We start from the raw sequence: 14,648 nt of genomic DNA, 5'->3' as shown, positions 1-14,648 counted from the left end.
TTTAGAGTTTCCCATTGCAGAGGAGTTGAGGTCTGATCTGTTTTGTGAATTTGCATAAAAGAATCAACAGAATCTTTTAATTCTGTCATGCAGATACTATCCTTGAGAAGGTGATCATTCATTTTCCATGTCCACGAGCGTCGGACAGAGGAAGGAATAGATAGGGATAGAAAAATTGGAGCATGATCAGACCACAACATGTCGCCTATTGTGGCAGATGGGTTTAAAGAAAGAGCGTGATGACTCAACAGGAAGAAATCAATGCGACTATATGAACCATGCGCAGGAGAAAAATATGTGTAATCCTTACCCTGAGGATTTAAGATTCACCAAACGTCTGTCAATCTGAGGGCGTGGATGGCCCGCTTCAGTGATCGGAGCCTTCTCGAAGGGACAACACCCCTTCCTGAGGATGAATCTAGCCATGTGAAGTTATAATCTCCACCTGCAATCAGAATACCTTCTGCAAATTCAGAGAGGGATGTTAAAAAGGACCTACACGTGGGGATCTGATCTTTGTTAGGGAGGTACCAATTTGCTATTGTATATATTGATTCCTCTATTTTAAGTTTTAAAAACACATATCTGCCTTGATCATCAATGAGAGAATCCATGAAAGTGTAAGCCAACGATTTGTGTATGGCTATGGATACACCCTTAGAGCGTGAATCCGGATTAGTGCTGTGAAACCATCGAGAATAATACCTATCACCAAGAACAGGCACATGCCCCATTTTAAAATGCGTCTCTTGTAACTTAAGAACCTGGACTTTTTGTTTGTGCATAGAGTATAAAATTTGAGAACGTTTCTGTGGGACATTAAAGCCTCTTACATTCAATGAACCTACTTTAATAGATGACATGATTACCAAGGGTGAGGAAGGGGGTGGGGTGAGATGGGAGACGGAAATATAAAGAAAATTAAGAAAAAAGGTACAAAATATGTAGAGAGAAAAAAAAAAAAAAAAAAGGGGTGGGGGAAAGGGACGAGAAAGCAAAAGGGGAACAAAAATAAAATTAGAATAAAGAAAACAATCTGATGAGGGGAGATGAGTCTATTTTACACCTGCTAGCAGTGTGTAAACCCCTTGAGAGAATGGGCTTTCTACCGAGGAGCCGTCCCCCCCAAGCCCAAACAACAGGCCAAACCTTTTGTACTAAAACTTTGATATAAAGGCAGCCAAAAACTGTCATAGATTAACATCTGCTTGTCACTATATTAAATCTCAAATCAATATATCACATAACCTTATGAGATAATATCTGTACCTCCCAAGAACTGAATACTATTGACATAGTACAATTAGTTTTGTCACTGATAACCAGTCACATACGTGAGGTATTCAAAATATCAACTATATTCTACGTTGAGAACATTTTAGAGGAACATAACATTCTAATGTCTTTCACCAGCTTGACTAGCACTGAGGGCTAGAGAATTGACCACAGGTCCTTTTTGTGAAAGACGTTTCAATCTGGGGGATGTGGAACGTGTTTCCTATTGATCTCTCTTCTAGATTCTTCTCTGGCTTTGTTTCTTGTCACTTTTTGTGATTTTGGATTGAGATCCGACTTGGGGCCTCCTGGGAGACTTGGCCAATCCTCTGATGATATAGATACGTGGGGGATCCCCAAGCCCTTAACAAAAGCCGGGATGTCTCCAGGGCAGCGTACCACATGTAAAACCCCAGAATGGCGGACTTGTAGGCGGAAAGGGAAACCCCAAGAATATAATATGTTCTGCTGTCTCAAAACCTCTAATAGAGGTCTTAAAGTCTTCCTCTTCTGAAGTGTGTGACGTGATAGATCAGACATGAGTTGTACAGGATGATTTTGATATAGAATAGAATCCATTTTTCTGGCCTTTATTAAGATGCTTTCTTTGATTTTGTATTTATGAACCCGGCAAATCACATCTCGATATTTTGACATGTCAGAGGGTCTGGGACCCAGGGATCTATGGGCCCTGTCTAACTCCAACTCACTCTCTAAAGGCCGACCCAGAATAGAGTTGAACAAATGGCGTAGTGTCTCATCCAATTTATGGTGTTCAATTGTCTCTGGAAGTCCTCTAATCCTAATATTATTGCGCCTTTCTCTGTTCTCAATATCGTCTATCAAATCTGTTAGGTATTCCAGTTGGTATGAGAGGGAGGACAAAGTTTGTTCATGGGATTTAACTTGTTGGGCGATGGATGCTGTGTGTGACTCAGCAGCAGACACTTTTTCTGTTAACTCTTGCATGTCCCCTCTAATGGCAGCAGTTTCAGCTCTGTAGGAGGACTCCAATCTGGACATATAGGACTCCATGTCCTCCCTGGTTGGGATAGCTCGTATTCGAGCTTTGAGATCTCTCCACACTGCCTCATGCTGAGATAAATCATCCTGTTGGCTCTCCTCTGAGCAGCCAGGAGAGGGAGAGCGTAATAATGTGGGGAAGGAGCCTCTCTCAGGGGATCTCTGGTCATCAGTGGACCATTGGGGTCTCTGTAAGTCCGAACCCGCAGCAGAGGAAGGCTCCGCCGAGTCTGAAGTGTCCGGGGGTTGGAGCATGGAGCTATCCCCCACCACTCACCTGAATCCCGGAGGCGCAAAACCAGGGTCCGCCATCTTGGACTGGGGGGAGTCTTCCGCAGCCGCGACGACGAGGCCTCCCGTGCTCTCCCACGCCTGAGAGTCCTCCGCCGACGAAGGTCTGTTGATCTTGATGTGGGGGAGCGTTTACTACGTGGGCTCAGAGCCTCCAATGCAGGAGCCGAGGAGCGCTGTGCAGGGCCCGCCGACGCCATCTTAGATCCCGCTTGTGCAGGAGAAGCAGGTGCAGTGCTTCTCAGATAGCGTGTAATGTTCGTTGGAGGGGCCCGCTGGGTACTCACACTGATCTGTGTTATGTTCCTTTTCTTTTTTGCTGGCATTGGTAGTATTTTGGCTCGATTTAATGTGGTAGGCATGCCCCGAAGCTGGGCCAGGGACGGGAGCAAACAACCCTGCGACTTCACTCCTCCATAGCCAGGCCACGCCCCCTCAAAACGTCATATTTTACATCATATTAACAATCAGTTTATATCGTGATGACATCATAGATTCTTAATTTTCTTTTGGTAATGCAAGGATTAAGCTATAAAACAATAATAACTCTTTATCATAACAAGTTATAGGTGTCAGGGACGACACCGGGGAGATCACACATTATCCCACCGTGGCCGTCACTTTGTCAGGATTGAGCAGGGATTCGCGAGCCCACGATCCCGATTACTCACTACGTCGGTATCGGCAAGCAAAAACATCCAAATAACCCTGATCAAAAGTTCACATACCCCAGTTCTTAATACCGTGTATTGCCCCCTTTAACATCAATGACAGCCTGAAGTCATTTGTGGTTAGTTGTGGATGAGGTTCTTTGTTTTCTCAGATGGTAAACCTGCCCATTCTTCTTGGCAAAAAGCCTCCAGTTCCTGTAAATTCCTGGGCTGTCTAGCATGAACTGCGCGCTTGAAATCTCCCCAGAGTGGCTCAATGATATTGAGGTCAGGAGCCTGAGATGGCCACTCCAGAACCTTCACTTTGTTCTGCTGTAGCCAATGACTGGTCGACTTAGCCTTGTGTTTTGAATCGTTGTCATGTTGGAACATCCGAGTACGTCCCATGCGCAGCTTTTGGGCTGATGAGTGCAAATTTGCCTCCAGTATTTGCTGATAACGTGCTGCATTCATCTTTCCTTGAACTGTTACCAAGTTTCCTATGCCTTTGTAGGTTATACATCCCCAAAACATCAGTGATCCACCTGCGTGCTTTACTGTAGGAATGGTGTTCCTTTCATCATAGGCCTTGTTGACCTCTCTCCAAATGTAATGCTTATGGTCGTGGCCAAAAAGTTCAATTTTGGTCTCATCAATCCAAATTACCTTGTTCCAGAAGTTTTGAGGATTGTCTCTGTGCTGTTTGGCGTATTGTAGGTAAGATACTTTGTGGCATTTGCACAGTAATGGCTTTCTTCTGGCGACTCGACCATGCAGTCCATTTTTTTTCAAGTGCCTCCTTATTGTGAATCTTGAAACAGCCACACCGCTAGTTTTCAGAGAGTCCTGAATTTCAGCTGATATTATTTGTGGGTTTTTCTTTGCATCCCGAACAATTTTCCTGGCAGTTGTGGCCGAAATTTTTGTTGGTCTACCTGACCGGGGTTTGGTTTTTACACAGCCCCTGATTTTACATTTGTTAATCACAGTTTGAACGCTGCCGACTGGCATTATCAATTCCTTGGATATCTTTTGTATCCCTTTCCTGTGTTATACAGTTCAGGTACCTTTTCCCGTTGATCCGTTGACAATTCTTTTGCTTTCCCCATGACTCACAATCCAGAAACGTCAGTGGCTGGATGAAAGATGCAAGAGTCTGTCTGGATCCCAGTATACATACTAATGGTGAAAGCTCTACGTCAATTGAATAAACCCTGTTAATCATTGCTACAACACTCTTCCAAATGGACACCCGGTTAGGACGGTTCCACATCATATGAAGCATGTCTGCTATGTTAGTTTTGCAGCTAGGACAGTGGGGACTTGAACGAAATCCGATGTTCAGTAAGAATTGAGGTGTCCTGTATACCTGGTGTATCACATATATCTTTGGGACAGTCTATGGGATTCACTTAAAGACAGCTGTGGACTCTTTCCAGTGTATCTGACCAGTGATTTTCCTCTATGGTCCCATTACACTCTCCCATTTTTCTTTTTATTGCATCGGCTGGTTTGTCAATATAATGTCATAAAGTAATGAGATCAGTCCACGAGAACTGTGTAGATTAGCTATTCTCTGTATTATTGAGTTTAAGGCTACCCCCTTTCCAGAATAATGCCTTCCCCCCGATACGCGTGCCTAAATTGTAAGTATTTGTAGAATTCAGAGGGAGGTAACCCATATTCATTGTGTAGCTGTGAGAATTCCTTAATCACATCTCCTATCAGCACTTGATTAAGTCTGGTTAAACCCTTGGTTCTCCAGGAGCCAAATCCCACCAGTTGGTATAGACTTGGAAGCCATGGAGTGTTCCATAATGAAGAAAATTGCTAAACACCTTCTATTCCTTTTCACCGTCCCCCAAAGTTTGTGACATAACAGCATAGTCTGTATTTTGCCTCCAAGTGTCCCAAACGTAAGCGCCTCCAATACCTCATAGAGTTTATCTGATTGGAAATAATGCTGTAGCAACATACGCTGAGCCCCCCCTCCCCCAGGGTCGTCCCATCCCCACATACGCTGAGCTCCCCCTCCCCCAGGGTCGTCCCATCCCCACTTACGCTGAGCTCCCCCTCCCCAGGGTCGTCCCATCCTCACATACGCTGAGCTCCCCCTCCCCCAGGGTCGTCCCATTCCCGAATATGCTGAGCTCCCCCTCCCCCAGGGTCGACCCATCCCTGGATATGTTGAAGCTGAGATGCCACTTAATACACCCATGGGTTAGGAACCGCAAGCCCTCCCATTGTTTTGTTTCTTAGAAATGTTTCCAGTTTAATTCTCGGAGTCTCATGGCCCCATATTAATTTTCTAAACTCCTGACTGACTTTAAAGAAAAGCCTCTGATTTATCCATATTGGGGAGTTGTGTAGGACATACAGCAGTTGTGGCATCCGGATCATTGTGACCAGGTTAGCACGGCCCACCACCGACAACGGTAACTTAGACCAGGCGCCTAGTTTACCTCTAAATTTAATTAAGACTGGATCAAGATTCAACTTCTCACAATCATTTATTTTTGCCGATATATTGATGCCTAAATACTTAAACTCCGATACCACTTGTAAATCCGAGTTAATGTAGTGGGAAGCATTCTCATCTGTATTATCCAATGGAAGTATAACTGATTTGCTCCAGTTTATCTTCAGACCAGAGTATTTTCCAAATGTTTCTGTCGTTTCGCTGTAGGAAGGGACTCAGAAGTTTTAGCCAGAAATAATAAAGTGTCGTCAGCGTATAACGCGACCTTTTCTTCACTGTTCCCTCTACGAAACCCAACTATTCCTGGATGCTCCCTGGTAACTGATGCCAGGGGTTCAATGGCCACTGCAAAGAGCAGGGGGGATAACGGACACCCCTGCCGCGTACCTCTACTCAGTCCAAACCCGGGGAGAGGTGTCCATTTACCTGTATTCTAGCCATCGGCCTACCATACAGTAATTTAGCCCATGAAATAAAACGAGGTCCAATATCAAACTTTTCCATCACCGCCCATAAATATTCCCACTCAACAGAATCGAAGACCTTAGCGGCGTCCAGAGAACATACAGCCCTGTCCCCATCACCATCCACCGGCAACTGAAGATTAAGAAACAATCTCTGAATATTAACAGCTGTGGATCTAGCCGGCAAGAAGCCTGACTGGTCGGTATGGATAACTGTGGAAATTACTGTATTCAATCTAGACGACAGAACCTTCAGAATAATTTTAACATCAGTTGCCAATAAGGATATTTCGTGTCGGTGCCGGCGAGACTGTAGATTTCTATGGAGCAAATGGGGATGCCGTGGGGGTGAGAGAGAATTCTTTTGAAGCTAGGAACGACATCCTTCTCACCTAGGTGTATATTTATCACAGGCCGGTGCCACAAGGAAATACACTCGTATGTTAATATGAATGGGCGATTGGGTTTGCCACTTCTCCTGTGTACGGCGATTTGCTTCTTATACTCCGACAGATGGTCGATAAAGGAGGGAGGAAGAGCGGTTTTGGAGAAATTCTTAATATTTCTATGACATCCTTCTACATTGCATTAATTCCTGTAAAGCAACTGAAGGGTTAATAAACTTCTTGAATGTGGTTTTGAGGACCTTGAAGGGTGCAATTATTAAAATGGTGTCACTTTTGGGTATTTTCTGTCATGTAGATCAGGGTTCCCCAACTCCAGTCCTCAAGGCCCACCAACAGGTCATGTTTTCAGGATTTCCTTAGTATTACACAGGTGATAATTGCATCACCTGCACAGGCAATATTTCCATCACCTGTGCAATACTAAGGAAATCCTGAAAACATGACCTGTTGGTGGGCCTTGAGGACTAGAGTTGGGGAACCCTGATGTAGATCATTCAAAGTCTCTTCAAATTGGCCCTAAAAACAAAAAAAAAAATGGTTTTGTAAATTTTGGTGGAAAAATTGAAATCGCTGATCAACTTTTAACCCTTCTAACTTCCTGATAAAAAAATTGTGCTGATGTAAAGTAGACTTGTGGGAAATGTTATTTATTAACTGTTTTGTGTGACATAACTCTCTGGTTTAACCCCTTCCACTTCATATGCCGGCTCCTGGCTTTGATGCGGGCTCGCACTCCGAGCCTGCATCTTTCCTGGCAGATTATGTCTGATCATCTTGTGCCTCTAAAAGCCGCGGTTGGAGCTGAGCTTCGCCTGCGACTCTTAACCTGTCAAATCCCTGACAGCGGCATCTAAGGTACGCCGACAGGGGGTGCGTCTTTCCACTTGTTGGGTTGTCATGACAGCCAGGGTCTGCCAAAAAAAACTGTTGTGAAATTGCAGTTTTTATGCAACTCCCATAAAAAATTAGCCCTTGTACTGCTATGGGGATGGCAAAATAAAAAGTTATGGCTAGATCGAGGCGGATGTTGACATTTTTCTGCCTTTTTATTGTTCTTTAAAGATACATGTCTTTTAATAGGAGGACGGCAGGTTCCCTCCTCTTACAGAGATCCCAGAGGATCCTGTCCAGGAAGGAGGCCGTGTCCTCGTGGTGACATCATGAGATCTCAAAAAAGCAATTTCCGTATATACTCGAGTATAAGCCGACTTTATCAGCACATTTGTTAAGCTGGAAAAGCCCCCCTCGGTTTATACTCAGGTATATACTTATATATATACACTGCTCAAAAAAATAAAGGGAACACTCAAATTACACATCCTAGATCTGAATGCATGAAATATTCTCATTGAATACTTTGTTCTGTAGAAGCTGAATGTGCTGACAACAAAATCACACAAAAATCATCAATGGAAATCACATTTATTAACCAATGGAGGCCTGGATTTGGAGTCACCCCCAAAATTAAAGTGGAAAAACACACTACAGGCTGATCCAACTTTGATGAAATGTCCTTTAAAACAAGTCAAAATGAGGCTCAGTGTTGTGTGTGGCCTCCACACGCCTGTATGACCTCCCTACAACGCCTGTGCATGCTCCTGATGAGGTTGTGGATGGTCTCCTGTGGGATCTCCTCCCAGACTTGGACTAAAGCATCCGCCAACGCCTGGACATTCTGTGGTGTGACGTTGGTGGATGGAGCGAGACATGATGTCCCAGATGTGCTCAATCGGATTCAGGCCTTGTGATTCAGGCCTTGGGAATGGGCGGCCAGTCCATAGCTTCAATGCCTTCATCTTGCAGGAACTGCTGACACACTCCAGCCACATGAGGTCTGGCATTGTCCTGCATTAGGAGGAACCCAGGGCCAACCGCACCAGCATATGGTCTCACAAGGGGTCTGATGATCTCATCTCGGTACCTAATGGCAGTCAGGCTACCTCTGGCAAGCACATGGAGGGCTGTGCGGCCCTCCAAAGAAATGCCACCCCACACCATTACTGACCCACTGCCAAACCGGTCATGCTGAAGGATGTTGCAGACAGCAGATCGCTCTCCACGGCGTCTCCAGACTCTGTCACGTCTGTCACATGTGCTCAGTGTGAACCTGCTTTCATCTGTGAACGTCCTGTGGACGTCGGGCCCTCATATCACCCTCATGGAGTCGGTTTCTAACCGTTTGTGCAGACATATGCACATTTGTGGCCCGCTGGAGGTCATTTTGCAGAGCTCTGGCAGTGCTCCTCCTGTTCCTCCTTGCACAAAGGCGGAGGTAGCGGTCCTGCTGCTGGGTTGTTGCCCTCCTACGGTCCCCTCCATGTCTCCTGGTGTACTGGCCTGTCTCCTGGTAGCGCCTCCAGCCTCTGGACACTACGCTGACAGACACAGCAAACCTTCTTGCCACAGCTCACATTGATTTGCCATCCTGGATGAGCTGCACTACATGAACAACTTCTGTGGGTTGTAGAGTCCGTCTCATGCTACTACGAGTGTGAAAGCACCATCAACATTCAAAAGTGACCAAAACATCAGCCAGAAAGCATTGGTACTGAGATGTGGTGTGTGCTCCCCACCTGCAGAACCACTCTTTTATTGAGTGCGTCTTGATAATTGCCAATAATTTCCATCTATTGTCTATTCCATTTCCACAGCAGCATGTGAAATTGATTGTCAATCAGTGTTACTTCCTAAGTGGACAGTTTGATTTCACAGAAGTTTGACTTACTTGGAGTTATATTCTGTTGTTTAAGTGTTCCCTTTATTTTTTTGAGCAGTGTACTTATATATAGAGTATATACTGGTGGAGTGGGGGGGAGAGTTGCGACGACAGAGGAGTGGGCACAGTCAGTAGCCGCTGCTGCAGCTAACATGTGTGCCCACTACTAAAGAGAATGAATATTCATCCTTCTCCACACCTATAGTAGTTGAGAGGAGTGAATATTCATTCTCCTTAATAGTGCAGTGTGAGTCTCAGCTGCCACTTCCTGCAGCGACTCTGCGATCCGATCCTGTGTGCCCGATATTAGAGAGAATGAATATTCATTCCTCTCCACGCCATGGTCGTGAATATTTATTTTATTAAGCTGCAGGCACATGTGATCGCTGAGCCGCTGCAGGAAGTGGCAGCTGCCATTTACACTTCGCTATTAAGCAGAATGAATATTCGCTCCACTCCACACCCATATTTCCGGCGTGGAGAGGAGTGAATATTCCCGCAGCTGAGGTGAGATGCAGGCAGACAGGACGCAGCGCTGGACCAGAGGAGAGGAAGGTGAGTAGGAGTGTTTATTTTTTTTCATCTGTGCAGTGATGGGGGGCCATGCATACCAGGATTTGGGGATGATGGGTACCATGCATACCACGATTGGGGATGAGGGGTGCCATGCATACCAGGATTGGGATGCATTGCATGCCAGTATTGAGGATGAGGGTGCCATGCATACCAGGATGGGGGATGAGGGGTGACACGCATACCAGGATGGGGGATGAGGGGTGCCACGCATACCAGGATTGGGGATGAGGGGTGCCATGCATACCAGGATTGGGGATGAGGGGTGCCATGCATACCAGGATTGGGGATGAGGGGTGCCATGCATACCAGGATTGGTGTGCTATGCATACCAGGATTGGGGATGAGGGGTGCTATGCATACCAGGATTGGGGATGAACGGTGCCATACATACCAGGATTGGGGACGAGGGGTTGGGAGCCATGCATACCAGGATTGTGGACGAGGGGTTGAGGGCCATGCATACCAGGATTGAGGATGAAGGGTGCCATGCATACCAGGATTGGGGATGAAGGGTGCCATGCATACCAGGATTGGGGACGAGGGGTTGGGAGCCATGCATACCAGGATTGGGGACGAGGGGTTGAGGGGTTGGGGGCCATGCATGCCAGGATTGGGGACGAGGGGTTGGGGGCCATGCGTACCAGGATTGGGGACGAGAGGTTGGGGGCCATGCATACCAGGATTAGGGACGAGGGGTTGGGGGCCATTCATACCAGGATTGCGGACGAGGGGTGCCATGCATACCAGGATTGGGGATGAAGGGTGCCATGCATACCATGATTTCGGTTGAGGGGGCAATGCTTGGGAAATTTACCAGTAGCTGCTGCATTTGCCACCCTAGGCTTATGCTCAAGTCAATACGCTTTCCCAGTTTTTTGTGGCAAAATTAGGTGCCTCGGCTTATACTTGGTTCGGTTTATACTCGAGTATATACGGTACTGGTAAATGGTAACCGCCCCCCCCCAATCTCCATAACGGGGAATTAGGAGAGAAGAAACTGATGGATGGAAATGTGGAGCTTTCTCCAGCTCCTCTGTGGTTCCATCTCTGGTGGAGACGAAACTTGGAGAAGTTATGTTTCTTAGTACGGCTCCTTCATCTGACTGACGAGGGTCTTCTCTCTCCCTCTCCTCGGGGTCCTCGTCCTCCGAGTGCAGAGCAGAGAGCATTAGGCTTTGGCCTCGCTGATTATTACTTCATACTTGGGGCCCACAATGTGCTGGGACCTCGGTACCGGTGGTGAGGACCACATCAATGTAGTTTATTCCCTGATACATAAACATAGAATTACTGGTTCTGAGAGATGTGTCTCATATATAGACAGATACACGGCAGGTCATGTATTCAGTCTGTGTGTCTCCACAGATGGATCCAGGAGGAGAAATCCACCAGAGAGATGTCCCCGTCCTCTGTATCCCCAGGACTGTACAGAGGAGAATCACAATGTCCCAGAGGATCATCAAGTAGATGACACTGAAGTCTCCACAACATCTGACCATGAAGTGATGGGACCTGAGCTCATCTTACATTGTTCTTTTTAGGGTGAAGATCTGATTGATATTAAGGTTGCGGTTATACATGGAGCACAAGAGGCGACCGCAATATGGGCCAATCAGCATGGTGAGGAGGGATACGGACATGTCTGTGGTCACCTTCTACTACTCCCATCATCTCATCATTACATGACACAATCTGTTCCGTCACTGTGTGCTTCCTACAGATGGATCCAGGAGGAGAAATCCACCAGAGAGATGTCCCCGTCCTCTGTATCCCCAGGACTGTCCAGGGGAGAATCACAACATCCCGGAGAGTCATCAGGTAGACGGTGCTGAGCCCTGTACCGGATCTGTATATGGGGGGACATTTCTGATCGAGGTCATAGATGTCACAGATTTTGGTGGTCTTGTATTGTGCTGATTGTAACATCTGATATATCAGGAGGAAGATCCGACTAAGAATAAAGTGAAGGATGAGACAGAAGAAGAAGTGATGACGAGGGAGGATCAGCTGTGTGTGAGTGACGGGAAGGAGATTCCGGTAGATGTTTCCACAGGTGAGTAATAATGACCGGCGTGTGATGATGATGATGACCGGCGTGTGATGATGACCGGTGTGTGATATCATGTGGAGTCTCCGGTGCAGTGAAGCTTTATCCGCTGTCAACATCACAGCAGAAGTGTCCGGTGATGGCGCGGCTGCTCCTGTAGAGTCTGGCTCTGCACCGGTGAATAACGGGGCCGCCTTCACACCTCTTCTTAATGATTTAGGAAGCGCATACAGTGGGTACAGAAAGTATTCAGACCCTTTTAAATTTTTCACGCTTTGTTTCATTGCAGCCATTTGGTAAATTCTAAAATGTTCATTTTTTTCTCAGTAAAGTCCACTCTGCGCCCCATCTTTACTGAAAAAAAACAGAAATGTAGAAATTTTTGCAAATTTATTAAAAAAGAAAAACTGAAATATCACATGGTCATAAGTATTCAGCCCCTTTGCTCAGTATTGAGTAGAAGCCCCCTTTTGAGCTAGTACAGCCATGAGTCGTCTTGGGAATGATGCAACAAGTTTTTCACACCTGGATTTGGGGATCCTCTGCCATTCTTCCTGGCAGATCCTCTCCAGTTCCGTCAGGTTGGATGGTGAACGTTGGTGGACAGCCATTTTCAGGTCTCTCCCGAGATGCTCAATTGGGTTTAGGTCAGGGCTCTGGCTGGGCCAGTCCAGAATGGTCACAGAGTTGTTCTGAAGCCACTCCTTTGTTCTTTTAGTTGTGTGCTTAGGGTCATTGTCTTGTTGGAAGGTGAACCTTCAGCCAAGTCTGAGGTCCAGAGCACTCTGGAAGAGGTTTTCATCCAGGATATCTCTGTACTTGGCCGCATTCATGTTTCTTTCAATTGCATCCAGTCGTCCTGTCCCTGCAGCTGAAAAACACCCCCGTAGCATGATGCTGCCACCACCATGTTTCACTGTTGGGATTGTATTGGGCAGGTGATGAGCAGTGCCTGTTTTTCTCCACACATACTGCTTAGAATTATCACCAAAAAATTCTATCTTCGTTTCATCAGACCAGAAAATCTTATTTCTCATAGTCTGTGAGTCCTTCATGTGTTTTTGAGCAAATTCTATGCGGGCTTTCATATGTCTTGCACTGAGGAGAGGCTTCCGTCGGGCCACTCTGCCATAAAGGCCCGACTGGTGGAGGGCTGCAGTGATAGTTGACTTTGTGGAACTTTCTCCCATCTCCCTACTGCATCTCTGGAGCTCATCCTCAGTGATGTTGGGGTTCTTCTTTACTTCTCTCACCAAGACTCTTCTCCCACAATTGCTCAGTTTGGCTGGACGGCCAGGTCTAGGAAGACTTCTGGTGGTCCCAAACTTCTTCCATTTAAGGATTATGGAAGCCACTGTGGTCTTAGGAACCTTGAGTAATGCAGAAATTCTTTTGTAACCTTGGCCAGATCTGTGCCTTGCCACAATTCTGTCTCTGAGCTCCTTGGGCAGTTCCTTTGAGCTCATGATTCTCATGTGGTCTGACATGCACTGTTAGCTGTGAGGTCTTATATAGACAGGTGTGCGCCTTTCCAAATCAACTCCTATCAGTTTAAACACAGCTGGACTCCAATGAAGGAGTAGAACCATCTCAATGAGGACCACAAGGAAATGAACAGCATGTGACTTAAATATGAGTGTCTGAGCAAAGGGCCTGAATACTTATGACCATGGGATATTTCAGTTTTTCTTTTTTAATAAATTTGCAAACATTTCTACATTTCTGGGTTTTTTTCAGTCCAGATGGGGTGCAGAGTGTACTTTAATGAGAAAAAAATGAACTTCTTAGAATTTACCAAATGGCTGCAATGAAACAAAGAGTGAAAAATATAAAGGGGTCTGAATACTTTCCGTGCCCCCTGTATTTAGTTTTCCTTTACCTTCTATAATCTTCCTTCCATCCTTTATATCCATATTTGTCTAACACAAGTCCCTGCTGCCACATAAATGCCTATGGGTGACCGTACATGACAGATGTTTAGTCCTCTGTGCCGGGTGGAGAATTGCTTCATCATAAAAGGGATTAGGAGCTCGTATCTACAAACAGCTGCGATGGCCGCATCTAGAGGTGTCGTTATCGGACAATCAACGTATAAACATGAAGACAAGATGCTGCCAGAGGGGGCGCCCCTTACCCTGCACGGATTATATCCCCTGTCAGCGTGTCATTTATGGTCAAATCTTGTAATATGGATAAATTCACTATATGGAGGAAAGTATTGGGACACACGCATTAATCACTGCATTCAGGCTTCTCCTTCAGGAACCGTTGCCCCCCCAGTGTATAATATCCAGCCCTGTTGCCCTCCAGTATATAACATCCAGCCCTGTTGCCCCCCCAGTATATAACATCCAGCCCCCTTGCCCCCCAGTGTATAACATCCAGCCCCGTTGTCCCCCGGCATATAACATGTGGCTCCTCACTATATATTGGCTCCAGTGGCCTCTGCTGGGTATATAGACCCCGGGGGGCATACTCAGGGGGCGACGTGTGCAGAACAGGCCAGATGTTATACAGGGGTTATATTCACAATAACCAGGGTGTACTTTATTATAAGAGCACATTGTGATTTTGGGAACGTCCCTTTAGAAGAATCTTCACTCTCGGTCTCTCCAGACAAACAAAATGTCCTCTAGAAATCGTCCCCCCATCTGAGCCTCTAACGTGAATAAATAATTCTCTTTCCAATGGCAAAATGCATAAATTCCCAAAAGAAGGTG

The 14,648-nt window shown here is 46.1% G+C and overlaps 2 protein-coding genes across 2 annotated transcripts in view; both read left to right on the top strand.

Annotated features, from left to right (window-relative positions):
* LOC141272893 (uncharacterized) overlaps nt 1–14,648 on the top strand; it is a 123,320-nt gene that overhangs the window by 12,626 nt on the left and 96,046 nt on the right. The gene's annotated exons all lie outside the window — the stretch shown is intronic.
* The window catches only part of LOC141272967 (uncharacterized), a 180,612-nt gene that overhangs the window by 144,003 nt on the left and 21,961 nt on the right, over nt 1–14,648 (top strand). Inside the window, exons 4-5 of the mRNA XM_073684210.1 lie at nt 11,602–11,699; nt 11,820–11,934. Of these exons, the coding sequence (XP_073540311.1) occupies nt 11,602–11,699; nt 11,820–11,934 (213 nt within the window). The remainder of the gene's footprint in view (nt 1–11,601; nt 11,700–11,819; nt 11,935–14,648) is intronic.

Source organism: Phyllobates terribilis, unplaced genomic scaffold, assembly GCF_046119375.1.
Source record: "Phyllobates terribilis strain yellow unplaced genomic scaffold, ASM4611937v1 Scaffold_1__5_contigs__length_1240528914, whole genome shotgun sequence".
NCBI lineage: Eukaryota > Metazoa > Chordata > Amphibia > Anura > Dendrobatidae > Phyllobates > Phyllobates terribilis.
Note: the sequence above shows the minus strand (reverse complement) of the source record. Positions and strands in the feature narration are given on the sequence as shown.